Source organism: Xyrauchen texanus, chromosome 7, assembly GCF_025860055.1.
Source record: "Xyrauchen texanus isolate HMW12.3.18 chromosome 7, RBS_HiC_50CHRs, whole genome shotgun sequence".
NCBI lineage: Eukaryota > Metazoa > Chordata > Actinopteri > Cypriniformes > Catostomidae > Xyrauchen > Xyrauchen texanus.
The window spans coordinates 5924336-5951173 of NC_068282.1; the positions used below are offsets into that span (position 1 = coordinate 5924336).

The window sequence follows — 26838 nt, forward strand, 5'->3', positions numbered from 1 at the left end:
CAAATAAATGCAGCATAAAAGTAATCACCAGTGGTTTAATCCATGCCTTATGAAGTGATCCAATCGGTTTTGGGTGAGACCAGACCAAAATGTAACTCCTTTTTCACTATAAATCCTGACATCTGCTGTCTCTTGGCACAATCATGATTTCAAGCTCGATTACACTTCCTACTGCTTGACGCATGTGCAGAGTGCTAGATGATGCTATAGGAGGTGTAATCGAGCTTGAAATCATGGTCCCCAAGGAGACTGATGATGTCAAGATTTATAGTGAAAAAGGAGTTACATTTTGGTCAATTCTCACCCAAAATGTATTGGATTGCTTCAGAAGACATGGATTATACCACTGGGGCCTTATGGATTACTTTTGTTCTGCCTTTATATGCTTTTTGGAGTTTCAAAGTTTTGGTCACCATTCTCTTGTGTTGTATGGTAAATACAAATCCTTTTTTATTGTGAAAAATAAACTTGAACCGGGCCAAGTTTATGCAAATTGCTACTATGAATGTCATAAAATCATCTGTATGTATCCTTTTGTCTTTCCGTTTTATACAATTTATAACCATATTATGTCACATTTCGTCATTTATTACCCATGCTGTTAATATAGTGTGTGTGTTTGGTGTTACATGCATGCATGTGTGTGTGTGTCTGTCAGGTCATCGTTCATGAGGTGCCTGGTCAGGAGCTTGAGGTGGAAGTGTTAGACAAAGATCCAGATCAGGATGATTTACTGGGCAGGTAGTACCATATATGTCTCCATTCCATCTCTCATTCAGTCCCTTTAAGGGGTCATATCTTGCATTTTCCAGAAATCCCTTTTCTCCCCAGTTTGGAATGCCCAATTCCCAATGTGCTCTAATTCCTCATGGTGGCGTAGTGACTCGCCTCAATCGGGGTGACGGAGGATGAATCTCAGTTGCCTCTGTGTCTGAGACGGTCAATCTGCGCATCTTATCATGTGGCTTGTTGAGCACGTTACTGCTTACTTCACTCTATTTTCTGCGGCATCCTCGCACCACTCATCATGTGCCCCACCGAGAGCAAGAACCACATTTTAGCGACCACAAGGAGGTTCCCCCATGTGACTCTACCCCTCTACCCTCTCTAGCAACCGGGCCAATTTGGTTGCTTAGGAGCCGCAGTGTCTTGTATGTTTACTGTTACAATACCGAGGAGCCACAGTGTCTTGTATGTTTACTGTTACAATACCGAGGAGCCACAGTGTCTTGTATGTTTACTGTTACAATACCGAGGAGCCGCAGTGTCTTGTATGTTTACTGTTACAATACCGAGGAGCCGCGGTGTCTTGTATGATTACTGTTACAATACCGAGGAGCCGCGGTGTCTTGTATGTTTACTGTTACAATACCGAGGAGCCACGGTGTCTTGTATGTTTACTGTTACAATACCGAGGAGCCGCGGTGTCTTGTATGTTTACTGTTACAATACCGAGGAGCCGCGATTGTCTTGTATGTTTACTGTTACAATACCGAGGAGCCACGGTGTCTTGTATGTTTACTGTTACAATACCGAGGAGCCGCGGTGTCTTGTATGTTTACTGTTACAATACCGAGGAGCCACAGTGTCTTGTATGTTTACTGTTACAATACCGAGGAGCCGCGGTGTCTTGTATGTTTACTGTTACAATACCGAGGAGCCACAGTGTCTTGTATGTTTACTGTTACAATACCGAGGAGCCACGGTGTCTTGTATGTTTACTGTTACAATACCGAGGAGCCGCGGTGTCTTGTATGTTTACTGTTACAATACCGAGGAGCCACAGTGTCTTGTATGTTTACTGTTACAATACCGAGGAGCCACGGTGTCTTGTATGTTTACTGTTACAATACCGAGGAGCCACAGTGTCTTGTATGTTTACTGTTACAATACCGAGGAGCCACGGTGTCTTGTATGTTTACTGTTACAATACCGAGGAGCCACGGTGTCTTGTATGTTTACTGTTACAATACCGAGGAGCCACGGTGTCTTGTATGTTTACTGTTACAATACCGAGGAGCCGCGGTGTCTTGTATGTTTACTGTTACAATACAGAGGAGCCACAGTGTCTTGTATGTTTACTGTTACAATACCGAGGAGCCGCGGTGTCTTGTATGTTTACTGTTACAATACCGAGGAGCCACAGTGTCTTGTATGTTTACTGTTACAATACCGAGGAGCCACAGTGTCTTGTATGTTTACTGTTACAATACCGAGGAGCCACGGTGTCTTGTATGTTTACTGTTACAATACCGAGGAGCCACAGTGTCTTGTATGTTTACTGTTACAATACCGAGGAGCCACAGTGTCTTGTATGTTTACTGTTACAATACCGAGGAGCCACGGTGTCTTGTATGTTTACTGTTACAATACCGAGGAGCCACGGTGTCTTGTATGTTTACTGTTACAATACCGAGGAGCCGCTGATCTCACTCTTGATTTCATCTCTTCTGTATTTCTCTCTTTCTCTTGCATTCAGGACAAAGATAGACTTGGGAGTTGTGAAGAAATCTAAAATTGTCGATGAGGTGAGAGCCTTTGCTTGTTTTGCTTACTTATTTATTGAACATGTGTCTTTTAATCTTTATTTAATTACATCAATCTCTGTTGTAGCATTTATCATTGGTGATTGTTTCTTCTATGTGATTTAATCTCCCCTCTGTAGTGGTTCACTTTGAAGGACACACATACAGGACGTGTTCACCTCAGACTTGAGTGGCTGACACTAGAAGACAACACAGAGAGACTGGAAGAGGTCAGGCATTATACAAACATACTCACACAACATACAAGGATATAAGGTATTTTGATACAGAGTTCCCTTCTCCACTCGTGTAAACAGTTTGGCCGTCCACTCCACCCTTTTAACAAATCACGGATTAACTTCAAACATGGAGTTCTAGAGATAGCAAGCTTATTTTACACACTCAATACTGTCAAACAGAACAAATGCACACAAATGCTCCACCCTCAATCATCTCTCTCTCTCTCTCTCTCTCTCTCTCTCTCTCTCTCTCTCTCTCTCTCTCTCTCTCTCTCTCTCTCTCTCTCTCTCTCAGGTTTTGAGGAGAAATGAAAATGTGGTGAGTAAAACAAGCAAACCACCATCAGCAGCCATCTTGGCAGTGTATCTGGACAAGGCCGAGGCACTTCCTGTGAGTAATACTTTTGCTTCCTGTTTCTGCCGCACTCTTTTGTTCATTGTGTGTGTTGTAGTTTGGGGACAACATTCTCCCCAAAAGTGAGCTACATCTGACAAAACCTCACATTAGGGAAAAACAGTTTTTTATTATAAAAATGCTAAATATTATCTTTTAGGGTGAGGATTTGGGTTAAGGTTATTATGTATTATATGTAATATATATAATTAGTTTTTATGAAAATAGCAGCTTTTTTTTTTAGTATAACCCCCACTTTAAATGTAACCCTATAAAGCCGTGTGTATCAAGTATGATACACAATGTTTGACAGCTCCTGTTTCACTCTCTGTTCAAGCTGATGAGCCAATTTAAGTTTCACATGTTTTTGGCACCATCTAGTGGTTATTTGCGAGAGAAAAAGTTTTCCATTGTAAATGTTGATCTATTTAAAATGGAGGCAGACTTGCGTGAAAATTGACTCTTATGTTGGAATAAATTACAGCTTATTTTAATAAAGTAAAAGTGACAGAAATTATGATATTGTTACTTTTACTGATATTTTAAAATGATAATTTGCTAAATATAAGTAACTTGTGTTTGGTAAATATTTTGAATATAATTTGAGTGAAAACACTTCCATTCATTCCCACACAAAAATAAATAAATAAATCGCAAAGCTTTGAAAAAGCTGATATATACATTTATAATTTACATTTAAAGTGTGAACAAATTTTTCATTTTTTTTATATATGCGGCCTACTCTGTCATTATATAAATATTTTACATTACAAGCTATTATGTCATCGTACCATAAGTTCCTGAGACCCATAAAAAAAAAAAAATCCTTTTTTTAAATGTCAATATAGGGTTTGGTGCATAAAACACATATGATAAAAATTGTTTATTGAAAAAATAATATTTTATTAATATTGTATTTGATGTGCTGAATTGAACTGGCGACCTGTCCAGGGTGTCCCCCGCCTTTCGCCCAATGTTAGCTGGGATAGGCTCCAGCCCCCCACGACCCTGTACACAGGATAAGCGGTTGACGATGGATGGATGGATGGTGCTGAATTGAACTGTGATACATTTCAGTCCATATTTATGGACCAAGGAGAGGAAGTTGGTTCATAAATACAATAAATAATGTTCTTTGTTCATTCTAAAACTGGACAAAAATATTTTCGGGGTAGGCTTAGAGTGTGGGTTAGGGTTAGTTTGCAGTATTTATAATGAACTTTATATAACAATAATTGAAGTCAATGGTGTGCCATCATTTAGAAAGCTAAGGCCCATTTACACCTGGTATTAAAATGCATTTTGGGCAATCGGTTTGAAACATGACGATGCTTAAGACAGGTGTGAAAGGGGTTTAAGATTTGTCTACTTTAACCAAATTCTGAGATTCGGTCAATTGTTGTTGAAAACGCATGTGAACAGCTGCGAAGCATCGCCTACTCACTTTTTAATCAACCGCTGCACTAAAACAAGAGTTTTAAATTGTACCGGTTACATGCGGCTTTGAAAGGAAATGTCTCTGTGTGTCTGTGAGAGACAGAGAGAGAGGGAAAGAGTGCATCTGGTTTCCCTTAATCCCTTTAATGTTTGGCAGCAGACTGGCTGATGCCCATTTTGAAGCACAGTCAAAGGAGGACTAAGTCTTTACAATAAACAGTTAAATGTAACATTAGCTCTTCTCTCTCCACTTATTCAGCTCATAGTCAAATAGCACAGATAAGCCACTCGCACTATTTCCCGAATTTCCTTGCAATCTAGAATATATTACTGAAAGTGCAAGGTGCATAAGACTTCACCTAGAGACTCATCTTGACTCTTAAAACTCTCTGAACAAGCACACACTTGCATCAAGCGAACATGATCCCACAAGCAGTGCTCAGCTTCAGAACTGTGGTCTGAAGGATTTCAAGAAATATTCTGAGTTCAAGACAAGTTAGGTTTGACAGACTCTGTGACTATGTTGTTGATTGCCACAGGAAATCATTTCGAATCATTCCTCAGTTTGTAAAAACAAGCAAAAGTTGCGTATTAGGTAATGCACTTGCAGTGGAATGTCTATGGGACACAAATTGCATCAGAATAAATATTTAAATGGTATATTTTGGTATTAATACAATAAAGAATTTGAGATGTGCTGGAAATGACACAGTGATAGGAAATTGCCTGACTTTCAGAAAACTGACAAAAATCCTCCTGAGATGCACACACATTGTTATTAGACATATTTAAAAAACTAGTGAGAGTGTGAAAAATGTTTTAACAAGACTAAGTGCCCGACGTGAAAAAATGCCTGTCTGTGTTTATGTTTTTATGTGCATGTGTAAATATTCCTTATGTTTTCAGATGAAGAAAGGCAATAAGGAACCCAATCCGATCGCGCAACTCTCAGTACAAGACGTTACTCGTGAGAGCCGGGTAAAACACACATTTACCATCCATGCCAATAATGCCAGGGTCCACACATCAAACCTTTCCATGTGACCCATTCTACTCTCTCACTTCCTGCACTTTCTGCTGTTTTCTCTGTTACCTCCCTCTGTTCTCTCTCTCTCTCTCTCTCTCTCTCTTAGATTTGCTGGAATACGGTGAACCCTCAATGGGAAGACGCTTTCACTTTCTTCATCAGAGATCCAAACAAACAGGACATTAACATCCAGGTATGCTTGCATAATTTGCCCCAACCCACCTACTAAAGATGTATCTTTTATCAAAAAGAAAGAACTTGCTCCTCACTTTTGTTTTTCAATCCCTTGATCCACCCTTGATTCTGGTATCTAATGCCCAACTTTCACAATCCAATAAAATCTCAATGGATAAAATCGTCAATTTCTATTTTCAATTTTTGACAAATTTTGGAAGCAAAACATGACGATGTTTGATGTTATGACGAGTTTACACTACACGATTTTAAGCCCGTCGCCGACAGTTTTGTGGAGATTGCCGACAAAAGCCTCAAATCGTGGGCAAATCGGAGCTCGCTCCCGTGAACGACATATGCAATGTATGAACTATCAAAGACACGATTTGAGAGAAGCGCCGACGCATCGCCGATGTCAGCAAGATATCTCCAAATCGTGCAGTGTGAAATATGTTTTGACTGAATACAACTGCAGCGTTGACCTACAGCCAATGAGAGAGCAAGAAACAGGGCACGGGAAGTTTCTTCAGTGGGAGGAGTCCGGATGTACCTGCAACAGAACATCAACTAGCATGGCTGCAGTATCAATAAAGTCTCATTAGACTTGGAGGAAAAATTTGCCCAATTTGGTCCAATTCTTTTTGTGATCCACTTCTTAATGTAGTCAAGGATGCATGTGGCCACATCGGATTTATAGTGTAAACACAAATGGGCCTAATGCGACACGGGCAAAACCAAAGGACCGCCTACTAACCGGCATGGCTTTAAATGAAACAAATTTCTAATCGAATCATTTGGAAACGCTTTAGACTTTATGTAAAATGTTTGATATTAACATGCAGCGACACAGGTAATTGAAGCACATCAAAAGGTCCTTTAAAACAGGTGTTTAACTAAAATTACAATGAGCAATCCACTCAAAATATCACTTTGATGAAATTCAAAGTATACACTGGAAAAAATTTGGAGTGGCGTTTACGTTTAAAAAAACATAGGAAACAATTTCCATGCAGAAAATTGTAGTAAATGTAAAGGAATTTTCTGGGATACAATACAAGTTACTCAACCGAGGCATGAAGTTGATTACCACAAAAATGTGTTTCGACTCATCTGTCCTTTTCTTTAAAAAAAGCAAAAAATCGTGCTTACATTGAGGCACTTACCATGAAAGTAAATGATGCCAATTTTTAGAGGGTTTAAAGGCAGAAATGTGAAGCTTATAATTTTATAAAAGCACTTACATTAAATCTTCTGTTAAAACTTGTCTATTATTTGAGCTGTAAAGTTGTTTAAATCTTAATATTTGCAGTCATTTTAGTGTTTTAAGGTTTGTTGACATTACATCATTGTGAAGTTGTAAAATAACTTTTTATGTTAAAGGGTAACTAAACCCTAAACCAACTTTTTTTAGTTAATGATCTGTAAGAATGGGGCTTTATTAGTACTGGTCATTGATTCAAGTAATTTTTTTGACATTAGTGTATAAAGTGTTTTAATTCTACAATATATGGTGTAAAAACGTCTGAGTGCTGCCCTCTTCAGGTTGAACGGTGGCTACTGCAGTTGAATTTTCCTATTGGCTGTTGCGGTACTTCGTGACGTAAGCGGTGACAGCTGACGTAAGCAGGTTCCAGCTCACCACGCCAGATTCATGTACATGTCGTCTTGCGACCGTGTGAGGAATAATAATAACATAGAGTCTGACAGCAGCTGTCAATTAATCCGTCACTACGAGTCTCAGGTGCCCCCGCTCCGGCTCAGCCCCGACTCGGTTTGTTCCTCTATCCCGGGTCTGCCCACTTTTCCAGCATTTTCAAATATTTCTAGTGGGTGGAGTTAGACTCTGAGCAGGTGTTTAGTTACCCTTTAAATATAATTAGATGTAAATATGTCTTGTGGCAATACCTTTGGAACAGGGAGTGTTTTAACGTTTTCAGATTGGCCCCATTGACTTCCATTGTAAGTGCCTAAATGCAACCCAGATTTTTTCTTTTTTTTTTTTTTATAATCTAAAGATTTAAATGAATAGAATTAACAAATTCAAAGAACGAAAAAAGAAATAAAAATAATGTAGGCCTAAATGCTCAAGCGCACACATTTGTTCTGACTGTCTTCTCAGACTAACAGCCTCACCAGTTGTTCCTGTCAATCAGACGGTCCTCAATCAGTTCCTGTCAATTGGTCGCAGTGTCAACCAATGAACCAAAGATGCATGAGGAGGGCGGAGCCAACTTATTATGTTGTTCAGATTGTATTAGTTTTGAATGGTTATATTTATATGCACTTTGTTTATATACAATAAAAATGTATACAAAATCAACTATAAAAATGGCTTAAATCAACTCGCAAAGAGTGAAACCACACAAGCTCATTAATTATTCAGGCTCGGTGCATGCTGGGAACACTAGCTTCAAAAAGTTAAGTAAAATGTTCTTATTTTATTACCTGTGAAATTTACTCAAATTAGCAAATTAAAATGAATAGGTTTTCTACTTTAGGATTCATACATGATGAATTGTAAAGATAACAAACAATCATAAAAAATAGTGTACATTTTGACATGTTTGAATTGAATACAAAAGTAGAACTTAATATTTTCAAGTTCACTCTGAAACTAACATATTCATTGTAGAAGGTACTTAATCTTTTCTGCTATATTTACTTCACCACAAAATAATTTTTACAGTGTTTTTGAGAGCAACAGAGTGGCAAATTGTCTGTGCTTTATCAACATACAGTAAAGTGACAATGGATTTGCTAGTCCTTGGTTAGTTCATTATATGTAACGTACAGTATCTCACAAAAGTGAGTACACCCCTCACATTTTTGTAAATATTTGATTATATCTTTTCATGTGACAACACTGAAGAAATGACACTTTGCTGCAATGTTAAGTAGTGAGTGTACAGCTTGTATAACAGTGTAAATTTGCTGTCCCCTCAAAATAACTCAACACACAGCCATTAATGTCTAAACCGCTGGCAACAAAAGTGAGTACACCCCTAAGTGAAAATGTCCAAATTGGGCCCAAAGTGTCAATATTTTGTGTGGCCACCATTATTTTCCAGCACTGCTTTAACCCTCTTGGGCATGGAGTTCACCAGAGCTTCACAGGTTGCCACTGGAGTCCTCTTCCACTCCTCCATGACCACATCACAGAGCTGGTGGATGTTAGAGACCTTGTGCTCCTCCACCTTCTGTTTGAGGATGCCCCACAGATGCGCAATAGGGTTTAGGTCTGGAGACATGCTTGGCCAGTCCATCACCTTCACCCTCAGCTTCTTTAGCAAGGCAGTGGTCATCTTGGAGGTGTGTTTGGGGTCGTTATCATGCTCTAATACTGCCCTGCGGCCCAGTCTCCTAAGGGAGGGGATCATGCTCTGCCTCAGTATGTCACAGTACATGATGGCATTCATGGTTCCCTCAATGAACTGTAGCTCCCCAGTGCCGGCAGCACTCATGCAGCCCCAGACCATGACACTCCCACCACCATGCTTGACTGTAGGCAAGACACACTTGTCTTTGTACTCCTCACCTGGTTGCCAAAATGTGTTGTTACATGAAAAGATGTAATCAAATATTTACAAAATGTGAGGGGTGTACTCACTTTTGTGAGATACTGTATATACTTATGTTAACAAATAGAACCTTATTATAAAGTGTCCTGTATTATGTATTCAAAAACGTGATTTGAGTTGGCTTCATTTCGTTCTACTCAAGCTACGTATCCATTGACTTAATCTCTCTTTCTCTGTCTCGCAGGTGAAGGATAATGATCGTGTTCAGGTTTTGGGAAATCTGTCCATCCCTGTTTGTCGTCTTCTGTCTTGTCCTGACTTGACTCTAGATCAGTGCTTTAATCTGGACAACTCTGGCCCAGAGAGCCGCATCCACATCAACACAGTGCTCAGGGTAAATGAGTCAGTCACATGATGCTGTACACAATGCATTACAAATATTAGATTTCATACTCTTTATATTTGGATATAGACTCTCAGTTAGTCATTGTACATGTTCATTTAACCTCTTACAGGTGCTCTGTTTGGATGAAGACGCTGTTGCTTCCCATCTTCTTTCCAGTGACCCTCTTTCAAAAAGTTCTGCCTCACGCCCGCAGAAGACCTCGCCCCATTCCAGCTTTACCACTGAGGTATCCACATCAATGTCTATCTATACCATTAAAGGGATAGTTCACCCCACAAATTTAAATTCTGTCATAATTTACTCACCCTCATGTTGTTGCAAACCCGTGTGCCCCGTTTTTCCGGTAGGGGGTGCTGCGTGTCCACCTTGTGGAGGCTCAGGATCTGGTTGCTAAGGACAACCTGATGGGTGGAATGGTGAAGGGAAAGAGTGATCCCTATGTCAAGATCCAGATTGGGGGTGAAACCTTTAAGAGTAATGTGATCAAGGAAAATCTAAACCCCACCTGGAATGAAATGTATGAGGTAGGAATGATAGGAAATGTAGTTCTAAACCTGCAAGTTTCGAGATATTATATTATCATATTATATAAAATTAGTTATTTCCAATGTGATAATTGGACACCATTTACTGAGTTTAAATGCATTGTAATAAGGTCATGTGACAACAATGTAGCATACTACTGTTTGAAAACATTGAAATATGCATACTGCATATTTTATCACGTACTTAAAAAAGTGATTAAGAAGCAGTATGCTAGTATTTTATTCAAAACATTGTGTTAAAGCAGGCACAATTACCACTGAAATAGCGCTGCGTCTTAAGTAGTGATGGGATGATATATCAAATTTCGATATATATCGTGAAACAAAATAATTATGAACCACTTCGTGGCATAACTCGATATTTCAAAATTTGCAACTTTGTTTTCTGTCTTTGTGATCATGAATTAAATAAACTGTCAAACGTCATAATCTCTCTATTGATTGATTTTAACCTTACTGCACTTTTTTCTACACTGTTTGAGGGTTCACACAATGTCCTTGACGTGCTTGAATTTAGCCTGGAAAATCGCATTGTTTTGAAGAAAAGTGCTTGTGATTAAAGCGGATCGTTTCCTCCGTGTAATGTGTGTCCATCAAAGATGAGGCACACTCCACTTTAATTGAATAATCTGTTTTATTATCCTTTCTGTTCTTTACAGTCAGATAAAAAAGTACCAATACATATTAATTTTAATCTCACACAGCATGGATGCGCTAAAGAAACCGAGAGATGGCCGCAGATGTTTGCGGAACCAGAACATGCTTGTTCATCTCTTAAAGTGGCAGTACCATTTTAGTGTTTCATATAAAAATTTATTTAAACTCTGCACATTATATATACAATTTCATGATACAATATTAATTAATATAATATATCATTTTTGTATTTTTACGAAGTTAAATTTTGATTGTAATAAATGATGACAAACTAATTAATAAAATAATATTAAAAATATTTAATTAATAAATATACACTTTGTTATATTTTTTTGTTTGCAATATTTTCTTGCCGAGAAAGGTAAATGAGCAACTCTTATTATTTAAATTTTGAGCATTTATATTGTGTATTAAAGAACTTTATTTGGATGAGAAATTATAGTGTATTTTGCTCAAACATTGTTTCAGAAAATAAAAAATGTTCTGTAATATTTTGTCATTTAAGTGTTATTATAGAATTGAGATTATATCTAATCGTGAACATCATATCATATATCGAACCAAATTTTAAGAAAACCATATCATCCCATCCCTAGTCTTAACTATTAAATTAAATAAATATTGTGGGTTCGATACAAGTTAAGCTCAATCGACAGCATTTCAACTACTGCGAAAATAAATTTCGATTTCTTTAAAAAAAGCAAAAATCTGGATTCCATTGAGACACTTACAATGGAAGTGAATGGGGCCAATCCGTAAATGTTGAAATACTCACTGTTTCAAAAGTATAGCCTTAAGACGTAAACAGTTTGCATGTTAACATGATTTTAGTTTGATAAAATCACTTACTAACTGCATTTGTGTAAAGTTAAATCAAGTTTTACAACTTTGTTGCCATGACGATGTAATGCCATAAGCCCTAAAATCCTAAAACGACCACAAAAATCACGATATAAATGACTTTACAGCTCAAATAAGTTACAAGTTTTAAAAGAATAATTAATATAAGTACTTTTATAAATTATAAGCTTCATATTTCTGCCTTTAAACCCTCAAGAAATTGGCCCCATTCACTTCCATTGTAAGTGCCTCACTGAAACCTTGATTTTGCCTTTTTTTTTTTTTTTTAAGAAATTGAGAAGTGAGTCAATTTTGTCAATTTTGTGTAAAGTCCATTCAGCAAAGATTTTGGTGGCGTGTTTGTGCTGTTGCCTGATCTGAATAATTCCTTTAGTCAATCAGGTGGTAAATCGGCACAGACAACACATGGAATTAACTGGCTGTGATTAATTCTTAGTTAATCCCCCCTGTATATGCATGACATCACCACATTTTAATCTAAGCTGTGGGATTTTTATGTAACATGCTTTATTCCTGCTTATTTTTCAGGTGGTTTTGACATCGCTTCCTGGTCAGGAGTTGACCCTAGAGGTCTTTGATAACGACATGGACATGAAAGATGACTTTATGGGCAGGTATAATTGCTGAGGTCAATATGTCTCATAATAGCTTTTATCATTGTTTTTTTCATCTGCATTATTTAGGTGTTTTGTTTTTCTATTAGACTGAAGATCAATCTAAGTGACATAATCAGCTCTCAGTACATTAACAAGGTGAGTTTATGTTTTCTGATATTAATAAGTACAAACATATTCTGCATGAAATAAAAAAGGAAGCACTCCATAGGCAGATGGAAAGCAGATAGCATTTCCCTTCTAGATTCTAGAATAAGATTAATCTTAAAGTAAGCCAGTTGTAGGTTTTTCTCTGTGTCACCTCAAAAATTGCGCTGTACGTTTGAGCGGCACGACATGTCAACTTCCACAATGTGTTTAAATGAATTGTGTCATCTGATCATATATCCTCTTATGTCTGTGTTAGTGGTTTTCTCTGAATGATGTCAAACGTGGTCGTGTTCATTTGGTTCTGGAATGGCTGCCTACACTAACACAACCAGAAAAACTGCAGCAGGTGAACAAAACTGTCTCTCTCGATCATTCTCTGTCTGTGCTGAAACATGAATTGATGATGTGAACTGGTTGGTTTGTTTCACAGGTGTTGTTGTACCAGTCGAAGAGCTCTTTTCTGAATATGACTTTGCCAGCTGCCGCTCTGTTGTTTGTGTATGTTGAGCGTGCCCATGAACTCCCTGTGAGTACTACATTGGTATTACACAAATGCAATCTATGTAATATCTCAATTATTTCTACTAAACAGCAATGAGATTAAATTGAGAGAAAATAGAGAATACAGCAGGGCTGGTTTGCTGTCCTTTTCTGCATATCGCGGCGCCGTTTTGTGCTCCGTTCTGCATAATGCGGCGGCTCATTTTTGCTTATCGCGGCCCTTTCGGCACATTTCGTGGCCGACCCACCGGCCTGCTCGGTTCTCTCGCTGGCCAGTCCGCCCCTGATCAGTCCCAAATTGCATCAGCCCATCGGGAAAATTCCTGGTATGCCAGATTGCCAGTCCAGCCCTGGACTACAGTGCTTCTAATTGTTTTCAACAATGTCTCAAGCTAGCCTCAGAGTTCCCAAAATACCAAATCTACAACCAAAATTCAGAGATTTCAATATGAACATTTCTCACCAAATTTGATCAGAAGATCTGAGCTATTCTTTCCACAGTAATTGTATAGATACTCTTACTTTATGTCAACAATTGAGACAAAGTTGATTCACAAATCTCTCTGAAACAATTTATCAAATTCTCACATTTCTCAGATAAGGACATAATGAAATAAAACTCAAGTTGTTAACCAACCACATATAGATTGCCCACAGTGCTCTTTGAAATGTCAAGTAAACAATGAATTAACTGTATTTTCTCTGTTTATTTAGCTTAAGAAAAGTGGCAAGGAACCAAAAGTTGGAGCTGAGCTGATTTTAAGAGGAACATCTCACAGAACCACAGTGGGTAACTCTAAAATTGCTCTAAAATGCACTAAAAGGTTCATTATTGTTTGTTGCAACTGACATGATTTATTAAAGGGATAGTTCACCCAAAAATGAAAATGATCTCATTTACTCACCCTGATGCCATCCCAGTTGTGTTTGACCTTCTTTCTTCTGCTGAACACAAACAAATATTTTTAGAAGAATATTTCAGCTCTGTAGGTCCATACAATGCAAGTGAATGTTGACCAGACATAAAAGCTCCAAAAATCACATAAAGGCAGCATGCAGTTAATTCACAAGACTCCAGTGGTTTATTAAATGTCTTCTGAAGCTATGCAGTAACTATTTAATCTATTTACTATTTATAGTAAGAATTGATTTAAATATTGTTCTGTTTCTCACATTAGTCTAACCTTTGGCTTTTTAGAGCTGCAAGCACAGTAGCAACTTGCCGCATTAATATACACTGTAAAAATTGCCAGGATTTGATTAGATTTAACAGTAATTTCTTACAATTTTGTACTGTTTTCAATGTTTTACTGTAAAATCAATGCAGGCTAGGTCATGTTCTGTCACAACACAAATCACTGTGAAAAAAGACATCTGAACATCGCATTGCATTATGTGAAAATAATGTTTTTTTTGTTTTGTTTATGGTGTTTAGTGTCACGGTCCTGCCACATTGTCAGTTTGGGTTTTTGTCTTACGGGACTGTGACATCATCGCCCCGAGTTCTGCCTTGTGTTTCATGTCCTGCCTTTGTGTTGAGCGCACGGGTCCAGCTTGTTTGTTTCTGCCTATTTTAATCCCCCTGTGTGCCATGTTCTTTGCTGAATGTAGTTGAATATAGTCTGTAGTGATTGTCGTGTGTTACCATTATAGAAAGCTGTTTGGTCTTACCTCACTTTCTCTGCCTAATTGGTCCTGTCTTGTGTATCTGTTTGGTTGCCCGTCTCTGCCCACGTGTCGGGTGTGTGGTTCCCTTCCATTTCGCTGTGCGTGTGTTCTCTAAGCTCACAAATCTTCAATGGAGGATTCCTTTTCTCTGCCCATGTGTCGGGAGTGTGGTTGCCTTCCAGTTTGCTGCTTGTCAACTGCTTTTCAGCGGAGGTTTCCTCATGGCTCTTGATGCACCTTCCTTAAACAATGCTCCGTGTACTTCTTGTTGCAGCCCTCTGCTTTCCCGTCGGAGTCAATGAAGGTGGCATAAGTCATCATGCTCCTCACCGGAAGGGCTGATGTTTGGGGAACCAGCATGTTGGACAACGGACTTCACTGTTACACATCATTCCTAGCATTGGCCACAGAGTTCTGCTGAGTGTTCGATGTGGCCCTGCTGCAGAGTGGATCAGCCAGTCATGCTGTTTCCACATTAGGGGATTGCAGAGCCGAAGGGAACATTATGGATGTCGACGTGGTCTCCAATTGGCAAGGTCCGATTGTCCAGTTTGGCAAACCTGTCACTGCCTGGAGGGGGAGGAGCCGGGCACCTGCTCCTCAGTCGCTGCCAGCAACTATGGCTATGGAGGCTGTTCCCCTGTAGACTGACAAAGTCCACGGAGGCTGTTTGCCTGCCGCTGCTAGCGTCCACGGCCACGGAGGCTGTTCCCCTTTTGCTGCCAGCGTCCATGGCCACAGAGGCTGTTCTCCTGCTTTTGCCAGCGTCCACGGCCACGGAGGCTTTTCCCCTGCTGTTGCCAGCACCCACTGCTATGGAGGCCATTTCCCTGCTGCTGTCAGCATCCATGGCAATGGGGGCCGTTCCCTTGCCACTGCCAGTGTTCATGACCATGTAGGCCATTCCCCTGCCCTGTCTGTGTTCATGACCACGGAGGTCGTTTCCTTGTCACTACCAGTACCCACAACCACAGAGGTCGTTCCCTTGACACGGTCTGCACCCATGGGCACAGAGGCAGTTTCCACATCCCCTGTCTGTGCTCGGCCACGGAGGCCATTCTCCTGCCGCTGTGAGTGCTCACGGCATTGGAGGCCGTTTCCCCTTCCCTATCTGTGCTCACAATCACGGAGGTCATTTCCCTGTCACTGCCAGTGCCCACGACCACGGAGGTCGTTACCCTGTCACTGCCAGTGCCCACGACCATGTAGGTCATTCCCTTGACACTATCTATCCCCATGGCCACTGAAGCCATTCCCCTGCTGCCAGCGTCCACGGCTACGGAGACCATTCTCCTTCCGCTGTGAGCGCTCACGGCCATGGAGGCTGTTTCCCCTTCCCTGTCTGTCCTCGCGACCACAGAGGTTGTTTCCCCTTCCCTGCCTGTGTTCACGACCATGGAGGTCGTTTCCCTGTAAATGCCAGAGCCCTCGACCACAGAGGCTGTTGACCTGCCAGTGCCTATGATCAAGGAGGTCGTTCCCCGTTCACTGCCTGTGCTCACAGCCATGGAAGCTGTTCCCCAGTCCATGTCGGTCTTCACAGCCATGGAGGCTGTTCCCCAGTCACTGCCTGTGATCACAGTTAGTGAGGCATCTCCCCAGTTGCAGCTGCCAGTGCTCATGGCCACGGAGGCCGTTTCCCAGTCTCTGTTGGTGCCCAGTTTGTTTTCTTTTGAAGCTGCTCCCCATTTTCAGCTGTCTGTGTTCACGGCTACGGAGGCCGTTCCCCTGGCGCGACGAGCGCCCACACCTGAGCTTACCATTGCTCTGCCCACTGAGTCTTCCACGGTTCCGCCCCTGAGCCGCTCCTGCCTGACCCCTGTCCAGCGGCCTCCAGCCAGTACTCCCTGACAGTGCTCTGTCCCCTCTGCCCTGAGGCCGCCTCCCAGGCTTCCGGACCACGCCCCTTTCCTTAAACTCCCTCCCTGATTTCCCTCTGTTACTGTTGTGTTATCTGTCCTTTGTTAGGGCTTGTTATGTTTGCCTTGTTTTTGTTTGATGTTTTAGTTTGGGGAGGGGGGTAATTTCACAGTCCTGCCACTCTGTCAGGTTGGGGTTTTGTCTGACGGGACCATGACATCATCACCCCATGTCTTATGTTTCGTGTACATTCTTTGTGTGAGCACACGGGTCCAGTTGTGAGTTACCGTCGTGCACTCTTCGGTCAGTCTTGTTTGGATCCTGACTTCCTGTATGGTTTTGGTCGGGATCCGGACACTTATGCTCCATGTTCTGTTTGTTTTGGTCTTATTGTGTTGATGTTTTCTCCCTCATGTGTTTCAGGTGCCACTGGCACGTTGAATCAGCGTTTCCATTGGAACCCCGATTGTTTCAATGGGATCACTGATCATGGCAACTTTCAGCTGGCGAGTGGCACATGTCCCTTGTTTGTTCCTGCCTATTTTAATCTCCTCATGTGTCATGTGCTTTGCTGAATGAAGTTGAATGTAGTCTGTAGTGATTGCTGTGTGTTACCATTATAGAAACCTTTTTGGTGTGAAGTAACTTGCCTCACTTTTCTGTCTAGATGGTCCTGTCTCGTGTATCTTTTTGGTTGCCCGTCTCTGCCCGTGTGTCTCTTTGTCTCGCTCTCACTCTCCGACAGTTTAGTTTTTCCTTTGGATGGGACCTTATCTTATTTATTTATAATTACATTTTTCCCAGTTGGTGCGATTGTGTTTAAGAACACAATAAATGTTTTGTACTGTAATGAATTAAGAAAATAATCAATTTAGTGGTTGATTTCATGTTGGCCCATGATGTGTAAACTACACCATATAATGCATTTGAATGTAAATAAATAGTATCATTTTAAATGAAAAATGAGGAAGGTTTGCAAAGCTAGGCTATAAAATGGTTAGTTTTATCGCTCATTAATTTTTTTATCATGAGTTGTCAGTCAGGCATGCATAATATCAACAATCAGCATACAAATCTCAAGGATGGTGACAATTAACAGACAGTGTATATAAAAAAATAAACAGATGATCATTGTGATTCTACAACTCAGCATTGCTACATTACTGTACTTTATTGGTCCTGTTCACTGTGAAGTCACAGTATACAGTTGTCTTAAAGTTGTAATACATTTTAGAAATTCTACTGTGAAATATACTGTGAACTCACAATAAATTTACAGTGTAGTTGATGTGCGTATATCAGTTTTGAATGTGGCTCATATATTCAGAACTTTATCAATTTCATATTAACTTTGCCTGACACTTTATGTTGTATAGGTCTGTGATCGTACCAGCTCTCCTAAGTGGGACGAGGCATTTCATTTCCTGGTTCAAAACCCATTAAAGGAAGACCTCATTGTGAAGGTAAGAAATGGCAAACGTTTATGCATAAACTATGCAACAATAACATAGCATTTCTAATATATAACTTTTGCACTTTTTGTATTATAAATACTAAAACATGTACTTGCAATGGATTAGATCATAGTGCAATTTCCTAGATTTCTTTTCAATCAATGATTGCCGTTGTAATGGAATCGTCTGCTCTTCCCTCCATCTCAACTTTCTGTCTATATACAGTACACATCAATCTGTTTTATTTTACTGTCTGGCCTCACTACCTCACTCACTTCTCTCTAGTTGTCCCACTGTTGGGATTTCTCTCTAGGATCTGTGGTGATTCCGGTCAAAGAGCTGCTCTCTGAGCCAGATCTAATACTGGATCAGTGGCTCAATCTGGAAGGAGCTTCACCTCAGAGTCAAATTCTGCTCAGAGCTCAACTGAAGGTAAATATAGGCAAAAAAGGAGTTAGCTGGCAGAATGTGCAGGCTGCTCTTATTGCATACATTGAAATTGAATGGTAACTGTTGCTGCCAAGCATACAACTTGTGTGCTGTATTTCAATACTGTTTCCTAAATGACGCACTATGCACTTACAATATACACTATGCACTCATCAAAGTAGTGTATGGATTTTCAAAGTGTAGTATCATCCCAAATGAAACACAATGTGCACACAGCCAGATTACTCCCCCCTTCTGCTATGTACGGCAAGCCGCGAGCACTGAGTGCATAAAGTGTCAAACATTCCACACTCTGTGCATCATCCGGGTACTCACAGTTCACTTCTATTAGTTGCTGCGATATTTGAGAGCTAGATCAACGCAATATTTTCAATGAATAGAGACTTAAATTGTATTATTTTATTCACACAAAGCTATCATATGGCTTGGGCAACATTTTTGGTTTATTAGTGGTGCTTTTTCATTCTTTTTGGAACGTAACAGCCCTACAGCCCTTGGTCACCATCTACTTTCATTGTTTGAAAAAGAGCAGCTTGGACATTCTGCATAAGATCTCCTTTTGTGAAAAAATGGTTGATTGGTATAGTATAAGATTAGTTGAATTTTTATTTTTAAAGTATGGGGTAATCATTTAATGCAATGTTACTTTATTTTTTGCAGATTCTTTGCCCTAAAGTAACAGAGAGGTCTGTAGAGCAGTATGAACAATCTAAACATCCAGAATCATCCATCATCACAAGACAACAAGAGGTGGCGGAAGTGCAGAAGTGAGAGGAGATTATTTGAATTTCACATTTTACAAAGATCTTGCATATTCATCCAAACAAGTCGTATCAAAACCATAAACAATGTCTAAAAAACTGCATATTAAACTAATATTTAAAGGGATAGTTCACCCAAAAATAAAAATTCTCTCATCATTTACCCTCATGCCATCCCAGATGTGTGTCTTTCTTTCTTCTGCTGAACACAAAAGACACCCAAACCTATCATTTCACTTCTGAATACATGGATTTAAACACTGGAGTTGTATGGATTACTTTTATGCTGCATTTATATGGTTTTTGGATCTTCAAAGTTCTGGCTACCATTCACTTGTATTGTAAGGACCTACAGATCTAAGATATTCTTCTAACAATATTAGATTATGTTCAGCAGAAGAAATAAAGAGTTGACATGAGGGTGAGAAAATAATGAGAGAAATAAAGTTTTGGGTGAACTATCCCTTTAATATTAGTTTAATTGAACATGTATTTGGCTTAATATAATGTCTTATTATTTAATCCAACATTGCTAAAACACCAAATATTGAACTTCTAAAAATGTATTTAGTCTTTATCATTTTACATTTGTTATTGTCATAATATTGTTTGTTTGTGTGGGGTTTTCTAGGTCTAGTGCTGAGGTGATCCCAGAATCTCCTGTCACTGTTACCTCATCTGTCTCAGTAACAGAAGATGAGAGTCGTGGAAAAGTCCCACATGTCACAGAAGTATCCAGCTCAGATGATCTTCGACCCCTACGCACCATCCCTGACCCCAGCTTTGGTACTGAGGTGAGAAAAGATAGAAGTTTTTTTTATGAAAATGATTTTGATTGTTTTCACTACATCAGGGAGGTCATTAAGCCTTTATTTTTTTTAGGGAGTACTCCGTCTCCACCTGCTTGAGGCTCATAATTTGGTTGCCAAGGACAACATGATGGGTGGAATGGTGAAGGGAAAAAGTGACCCCTATGTTAACATCCAAATTGGAGACAAAACTTTTAAAAGCCATGTGATCAAGGAAAACCTCAACCCCACTTGGAACGAGATGTATGAGGTAGGTTAAGGCTCCCACAGTTCAGGTTTTTAGTTTTAGGCCTTGTTCACATTAATATGTTCTCCATTTCCTAAAGTATGCAGTACTAGAGAGCGTTTTCAAAAGTCTCCATTTTGGGTGGAGGAAAACCCTGTTCCATTGTGGATCAAAATCAGTGTGTTTTTAACTGAAAACATATTAGTGTGGGTGTCCCCTTAGTTGTCTACTCATGTTAAAGTGTTTTCAGAACAAATCATTTACCTGTTTCAATTGTAATGGCATGTGATCAATGCTTTTCACAGCTGGTTTTGGCCTCAAACTCGACCCCAGATGTTCTTGTGGAGGTCTTTGATAAAGACATGGACAAAGATGACTTTTTAGGAAGGTATGTGGACCAAAGTATCAGTTGCACTCATCCCTGATGCTAACTGCAGGACACCAGTGTGCATTTTTACTAGAGGTTGACCGATACATCGGTTTTACTGAATAATCGGTGCTGATAGTTACTTTTTGGAATTATGGGTTATCTGTAAAAATCTATGTCAATAGTTGCCTATAGTTTTTTTTGTATTTTTCTGTTCTTCTACAGTTTAACAGCATCCTCTAGAGGTGAAATGTAAAAAATCACGTGGGGATTTGCTAGATTTAAATCTTTCATAATTGACAGTATTTATCCTGATTTCAATACATATTTTGTAAATGCAATTGGAGTGGATCTAAATCACCGCCATTTCAAAATAAGAGTTTCTTATAATAAATTATTAATTATTTTGGGGGATTTTGGTTGAAGAATTAACTGCATCTGGGATTTTATGTCTTTTGGACTAGCAAGAAAAGACTAAGAAAAGTTTTAACATTCTATAAATTAATTTCGAAAACTATCGGCCGATTAATCGGTTTTCAGTATTTTCTAACACCTTAGTTATCGATAGCTGCAAAATCAACTATCGGTCGACCTCTAATTTTTACATTTAGTGATTTCATAGGATTATACTTGTGATAACTCAGTAAAATCTATGCTGGGTGTTTACATAGGATCAAGATCAGCTTACAGGAAATCATTCAATCTCAGTTTATGGACCAGGTGAGTTTATCAATATTGATTTCTTTCTTCTTTCAGTTTTAATGAGTGTTTTTTGAACCGTTTACACATGATGGTTGAAAATGTGAATTAACTGAGGATTGTCTTTTATGTACTAGTAAAGTGAAAATGATTTAGTGATATTGAACTGATTATTGATTTCTGAATATATAATTTTGTGTAATGTTCTGACTGTATTATTTGTTTAATTTGTTTTCTCTTCCTCTGTGTCAGTGGTTTTCTCTGAGTGATGTCAAACATGGTCGTCTTCATTTAGTTCTTGAGTGGCTTCCCACAGTAACACAACCTGACAAACTGCAAAAGGTTAACTTTATTAAATATGAAACATTTAACATGTATTTCTTTATGTTTGTTGTTTTTTATATTAGATAACAGTTATAGAATTATCAGGAAATCAAGGCAGAGATATCTTTGCCTGAAATGCTAAAACATTTATTTGTACAGTATAAATACTTACTAATAAATTTAATTAAATTAAATACAAGATTTATCCAGACTATGTGAATTAAATTAATCAAAATTTTAGATCTACCCAGACCTGGGTTTTCCAATGCTTTTTTGTTTGGTGAACCCTTATTAAACCACATTTATTAATTCAAAGTCACCCTGAGATTCCAAACAATATTATAAACTTTCAATAAAGTTATGAATATTAATTATCCATTTCAGTGCTAATTGTGTATGTAAGAGCACAGTTAAATTAGTTATAACTTAATTATATAAACTCAAATATTGTTTTTTACTTTACAATTGTATTTTTTACATTTAAAAAAAAATATTTATGATAATTTACATTTGTATTATTTTACTTTGTTTTAGATAATTTTTATTACTTTTAACTTGTCATTAGCATTTCTGTTACAATCTCCTGAATTCCCTGCATTTCCATTATGAACTTCTAGCGGCTAACAGTTCACAGTTGGGAAACCCTAGCATAGATAATCAGTTAGTTGACTCACTATTGAATAGATTGTGTTTATTTTTTGGATGAAATCATTCTGTGATTGTCCAGGCTCTGCAGTTACAGTCCATACACTCGTACCAGAACAAATCTGTGCCATCAGCAGCTGTACTCTACATCCTCATAGAGAGAGCACATGACCTGCCGGTACATCTGAAAAACACATACAGTACACATGCAGATGTCACACAAATACATTATATTAAATGGAACTGTCAAAATGATGTTCATATTTGTGTTTATGTGTGCAGCTTAAGAAGAGTGGAAAGGAGCCCAAAGCTGCTGCAGAGCTGGTTCTTGGTGACATTTCTCATAAAACCAAGGTGAGATTTGGTGCTTTTTACAAAACTCAATAGTTTGGAACCACTTCTGGCCTTTAAGAATGAGCAAAGCTCTTTTCTGGTCTCTTTAAAGGTGTGCGACTGTTCCACATCTCCTCAGTGGAGTGAAGATTTTCACTTCCTTGTTCATAACCCGAGAGAGGACATTCTTATTATCAAGGTAAAAACAGAGTCCGTTTACATCTCTACTGATACTGTATATGATAATTCTGAACATTGAAAATAGATAATGCCTGTTTAATGCTTTTCTTTCACCCTCATAGCTTTCCAGTGCATGGGAGCAGCCCTTGGGCTCTTTGAGTCTACCAATCAGAGAGCTGCTTTCAAAACCAGAGCTACTGATGGACCAATGGTTGTGTTTAGATGGAGCAGGTCCTGACAGTGAAATTCTGCTGAGGGCACAACTTAAGGTGAAGCATGCATGCGTGCACAAAGTAATCCCTTAAATCAATTAAGTACAGTAAAAGTAATCAAGAGTACAGTAACTTGTTACCCCAAGTTGGGATAGGAGTAAATATTTTAACATGAAAAGATCACACACACACAATACCTGAAATGTTCTTCTCAAATTGATCATATTTCAGATTTTGGACTCAAGGATAGATGCAAGTGTCTTTGAAAGTAAGAAGTCTGTTATAGATGAAGATCATTCTGTGGTAGGACACCATGAGGTGAAAAAGCCATCCGTTACTGAACATTCACAGGCTGCTGTCAGTAAAGAATCTGAAAAGAAAACCCTACCAACAAAAGGGTTAGTTTGTTGTGCTATGAATCTACTTATTTTATTGCAAAGCCATTTGTTTTAATGGAACTGAAGAAGATTGTGTGTGCTGGTAACCAACAGGGTGACTTTACCTGTCTCTGTATCACTGCCTGAAGAACATAACAAACAAACTGTCCCTCATGTCACTGATGATCATCATCTTACACCCTCCACACCTAAAACACAGCTTGAAACCAAGGTTAGTTATTGCATTTATCTACTGTATTAAAAGTCACATTTTTATTTTTTATTTTATTTAATTTTTGTTATTATTATTTTATATAATTCATGTTTTTTATTTATTGTAATATTTTGTTTAATGTTATTTCATTTACATTTTAAAACTGCTTGAACCAAAGTTCCCCTTCTGTTACTCACTCCATGTTGTGTCTATATAGTGACACTACGGGCCGCTCTAGGGAGCCCCAAACACCTCTGATCTTTGAGAAAAGGCCAATGAGAATTGGCGAGTGGAATTTGCATGCCACTCCCCCGGACATATGGGTTTAAAAGGAGCTGGCTCGCAACCACTCATTCAGATTTTTTCTTCGGAGCCAAGCGGTTGTGTGTCAGCGATCTGAAATCCACTGCCGATCCATTCACCTCTAAATAAGAAGTGTATGCTGTTGGATATATGGCGCATTCCAGTGGCTTTCTCTCCTTCTGCACAATTAGTGCAGAGTACGCCCCTGGCCGATTCGACAGCTTAAAAGTGTATATATTCCTGCAAAGAGTATATTTCCTCTAATAGAGCAAAACACATTGACTTGAATGTCTTTTTAAAGATGACTCTCCATCTTTATGTATTTCCTGGATGCGGTCGTTATCTCTCCGATGGCCACGGGCGCTGCCTCATGTGTCTGGGCAGCGATCACATTGAGGCAGTGTTCGTGGATGGTTCATGCTCTCATTGCAAGAACATGAACATGGCAACGTTGCGGTCGCGGCTTTCTTTCTTCCGTGTGAAAGCCGCAACACCCCCCACTACCTAGGGGTACTAGGCCGGCTCGGTTGATGCTGGAGGCTATTTTGGGAGTTCAATGGGAGTGGTCCCGCAGGTTGAATCCCTTGGATCTCCCATTTCTCAGCACGCTCGTTTGTCCCCATCATGTTCCGAGATGAGACCAGCTCGCCTCAGGGCCTGCTTAACATCTCTTTTGAAGCACTCAAGCAGGATGAGTTTTCGATCGCTGGATAGTAAAGCGCGTCTGATAATAGCTCACTCTCGAGACCTGTTGTGTGCGCACAGGGACCTGATGCTCAAGCACCTCATCCGTTTAGCAAGCTCTCCCCGGTTCAGAGCATCTCTTTTCTCGGGAAGGAGTTAGACTCAGTCTCCATGTTAGCACGCCTCACGAGTGAGTGCGCACAGTCGGTGCTGAACTGCCTTAAGTTATTCAGGCGGAGTGAGGCGGTCCCACTGAAACAGTTCAGAGACTCCTGGGGCATATGATGTCCTAAGCGACGGCCACAACGCTCGGGTTGATGCATTTGAGACCGCTCCAACATGGTGCCATGGCACACATCACGTGGCCATCACACCGATCTGTCTCCACTTCTTCAGCCCTTGGACAGACCTTGCATTTTTATGGGCAGAGATTCTCTTACAGCAAGCATCCGTGGTTATGACAGACTCCTCCAAGCTAGGCTGGGGCGCTGTATACAACAGGCATGCAGCCGCTGGCTCCTGGACAGGACCGCAACTGTGTTGGCATATCAACAGCCTCACGTTGGGCAAGTATGTGTTGGTCTGGCCAGACATCACGGTGACAGTGGTGTATGTAAAACTCCAAGGCGGCTTACGTCCAAGTCGCATGCCACAACTCGCCCACCGCCTCCTCCTCCAGAGTCAGTGGCGAATATGGTCGCTGTGGACCTCTCACATCCCAGTCAGCCCCAACCATACAGCGGACACGCTGTCGTGGCAGGTGACACTCAAGGAGTTGAGACCCCAGGTGGGCCAGCTGTTTTGGAATCGATTTGGTGAAGCACAGGTAGACCTGTTTGCTTCCCAGGAATCCTCCCATTATCCGCTCTGGTATTCTCAGACGGCTCCCCTCGGCACAGACACGCTGGCACACAGTTGTCCCCAGTGAGCCGGCTTGCACAGACTTTGTTCAAGGTGAGGGGGGACGAGGAAAAGGTCACCCTTGTGGCGCCGTAATGGCCCATTCAGACTTGGTTCTTGGATCTCACGCTCCTTGCGACAGCCCCTCTCTGGCAAGTTCCCAGGAGGCAGGGCCTCCTCTCTCAAGGACGAGGCACCATCTGGCACCCACGCCCAGATCTCTGAAGATCTAAGTGGCCTACCACTGGCAGTGGTAGACACGGTCACTCAGGCCAAGGCTCCCTCTACGAGGCAGCTATTTGCCTTGAAGTTGCGTTCGGAGAGCCCCGTTTGAGCCCCTAAATCAGTCGAGCTGAAAGCCCTCTATTTGATGATGGCCCTCCTGACTGTGTTCATTAAATCCATCAAGGTGGTTGGGGACTTGCAGGCATCCTCTGGCAGCGACACCTGCCTGGAGTTTGGTCTGAAGTGTTCTCACGTGGTCTTGAGACCTCGACCGGGCTATGTGCGCAAGGTTCCCACAACCCCTTTAGGGATCAGGTGGTGAGCCTGGAAGCAAAGCTGCCCCAAGTGGAGGCAGACCCAGCCTTGTCATTGCTGTGTCCGTTTGCTCATCTATTTGGATCGCACACAGAGAACTAGATGCTCTGAGCAGCTCTTGTCTGCTTTGGTGGACAGCGGAAAGGGAATGTTGTCACCAAACAGAGGCTTGCCCACTGGATCGTTTATACCGTCGCGTTGGCATACCAGACCCAGGGCAAAGTGCCCGCCCCTTTGGGATTAACACACTCTATTAACACACTCTATGGAGTGTGGCATCCTCTTGGGCACTTGCCAACTTACCTCTCTAGCAGACACGTAGGGCAGCGTTCTGTGCAACACCCAATACCTTCAAGACTTTATGGTCTCTGGGTTGAGCCAGTCTCGTTCCGTGCATTGTCAGGTACGGTAAGGGACAGCTGGCCGGGTATACTACTTGCGTACAGCGCCTTTCCCCTCCATGGACCCTGGATGTCCTTCCTCCCTAGCCCTGTGGCTGGCGAATTTGCGTAGGAATCCCTAGCCGGACCCAGTGTGTGTGCTAGCATGCCCTGTACTGGAGTTGGTGCTCCACAGGTGCCAGTTACCTCCAGTAGCCCCCTGTGATGTATTTGCCGCGGTACAGTATCCCTATCGGTAGACCCGTGTCTCCCTTGGGCAGAGACTTCTCTGCCCCCGGTCGCTGTGTTTGTAGAGCTCCACCCCTTCAGGCAGGACCTACCACTGTGCCTATTCCACGTGCAGCTGGTAAGCCCACATGACCTCTTTGCCACCTGTTAACCAC

The 26838-nt window shown here is 40.5% G+C and overlaps 1 protein-coding gene across 1 annotated transcript in view; it reads left to right on the forward strand.

Annotated features, from left to right (window-relative positions):
• The window catches only part of LOC127646536 (uncharacterized), a 74882-nt gene that overhangs the window by 14469 nt on the left and 33575 nt on the right, over window positions 1–26838 (forward strand). The window contains exons 10-37 of the mRNA XM_052130289.1: window positions 659–741; window positions 2480–2528; window positions 2666–2755; window positions 3060–3155; window positions 5502–5573; window positions 5729–5815; window positions 9559–9708; window positions 9830–9946; window positions 10068–10244; window positions 12312–12397; window positions 12487–12535; window positions 12804–12893; window positions 12978–13073; window positions 13763–13834; window positions 17953–18039; window positions 18316–18462; window positions 19141–19247; window positions 19873–20035; window positions 20124–20300; window positions 20582–20664; window positions 21315–21363; window positions 21595–21684; window positions 22394–22489; window positions 22594–22665; window positions 22757–22843; window positions 22947–23093; window positions 23268–23434; window positions 23528–23645. Of these exons, the coding sequence (XP_051986249.1) occupies window positions 659–741; window positions 2480–2528; window positions 2666–2755; window positions 3060–3155; window positions 5502–5573; window positions 5729–5815; window positions 9559–9708; window positions 9830–9946; window positions 10068–10244; window positions 12312–12397; window positions 12487–12535; window positions 12804–12893; window positions 12978–13073; window positions 13763–13834; window positions 17953–18039; window positions 18316–18462; window positions 19141–19247; window positions 19873–20035; window positions 20124–20300; window positions 20582–20664; window positions 21315–21363; window positions 21595–21684; window positions 22394–22489; window positions 22594–22665; window positions 22757–22843; window positions 22947–23093; window positions 23268–23434; window positions 23528–23645 (2904 nt within the window). The remainder of the gene's footprint in view (window positions 1–658; window positions 742–2479; window positions 2529–2665; window positions 2756–3059; window positions 3156–5501; window positions 5574–5728; window positions 5816–9558; window positions 9709–9829; window positions 9947–10067; window positions 10245–12311; window positions 12398–12486; window positions 12536–12803; window positions 12894–12977; window positions 13074–13762; window positions 13835–17952; window positions 18040–18315; window positions 18463–19140; window positions 19248–19872; window positions 20036–20123; window positions 20301–20581; window positions 20665–21314; window positions 21364–21594; window positions 21685–22393; window positions 22490–22593; window positions 22666–22756; window positions 22844–22946; window positions 23094–23267; window positions 23435–23527; window positions 23646–26838) is intronic.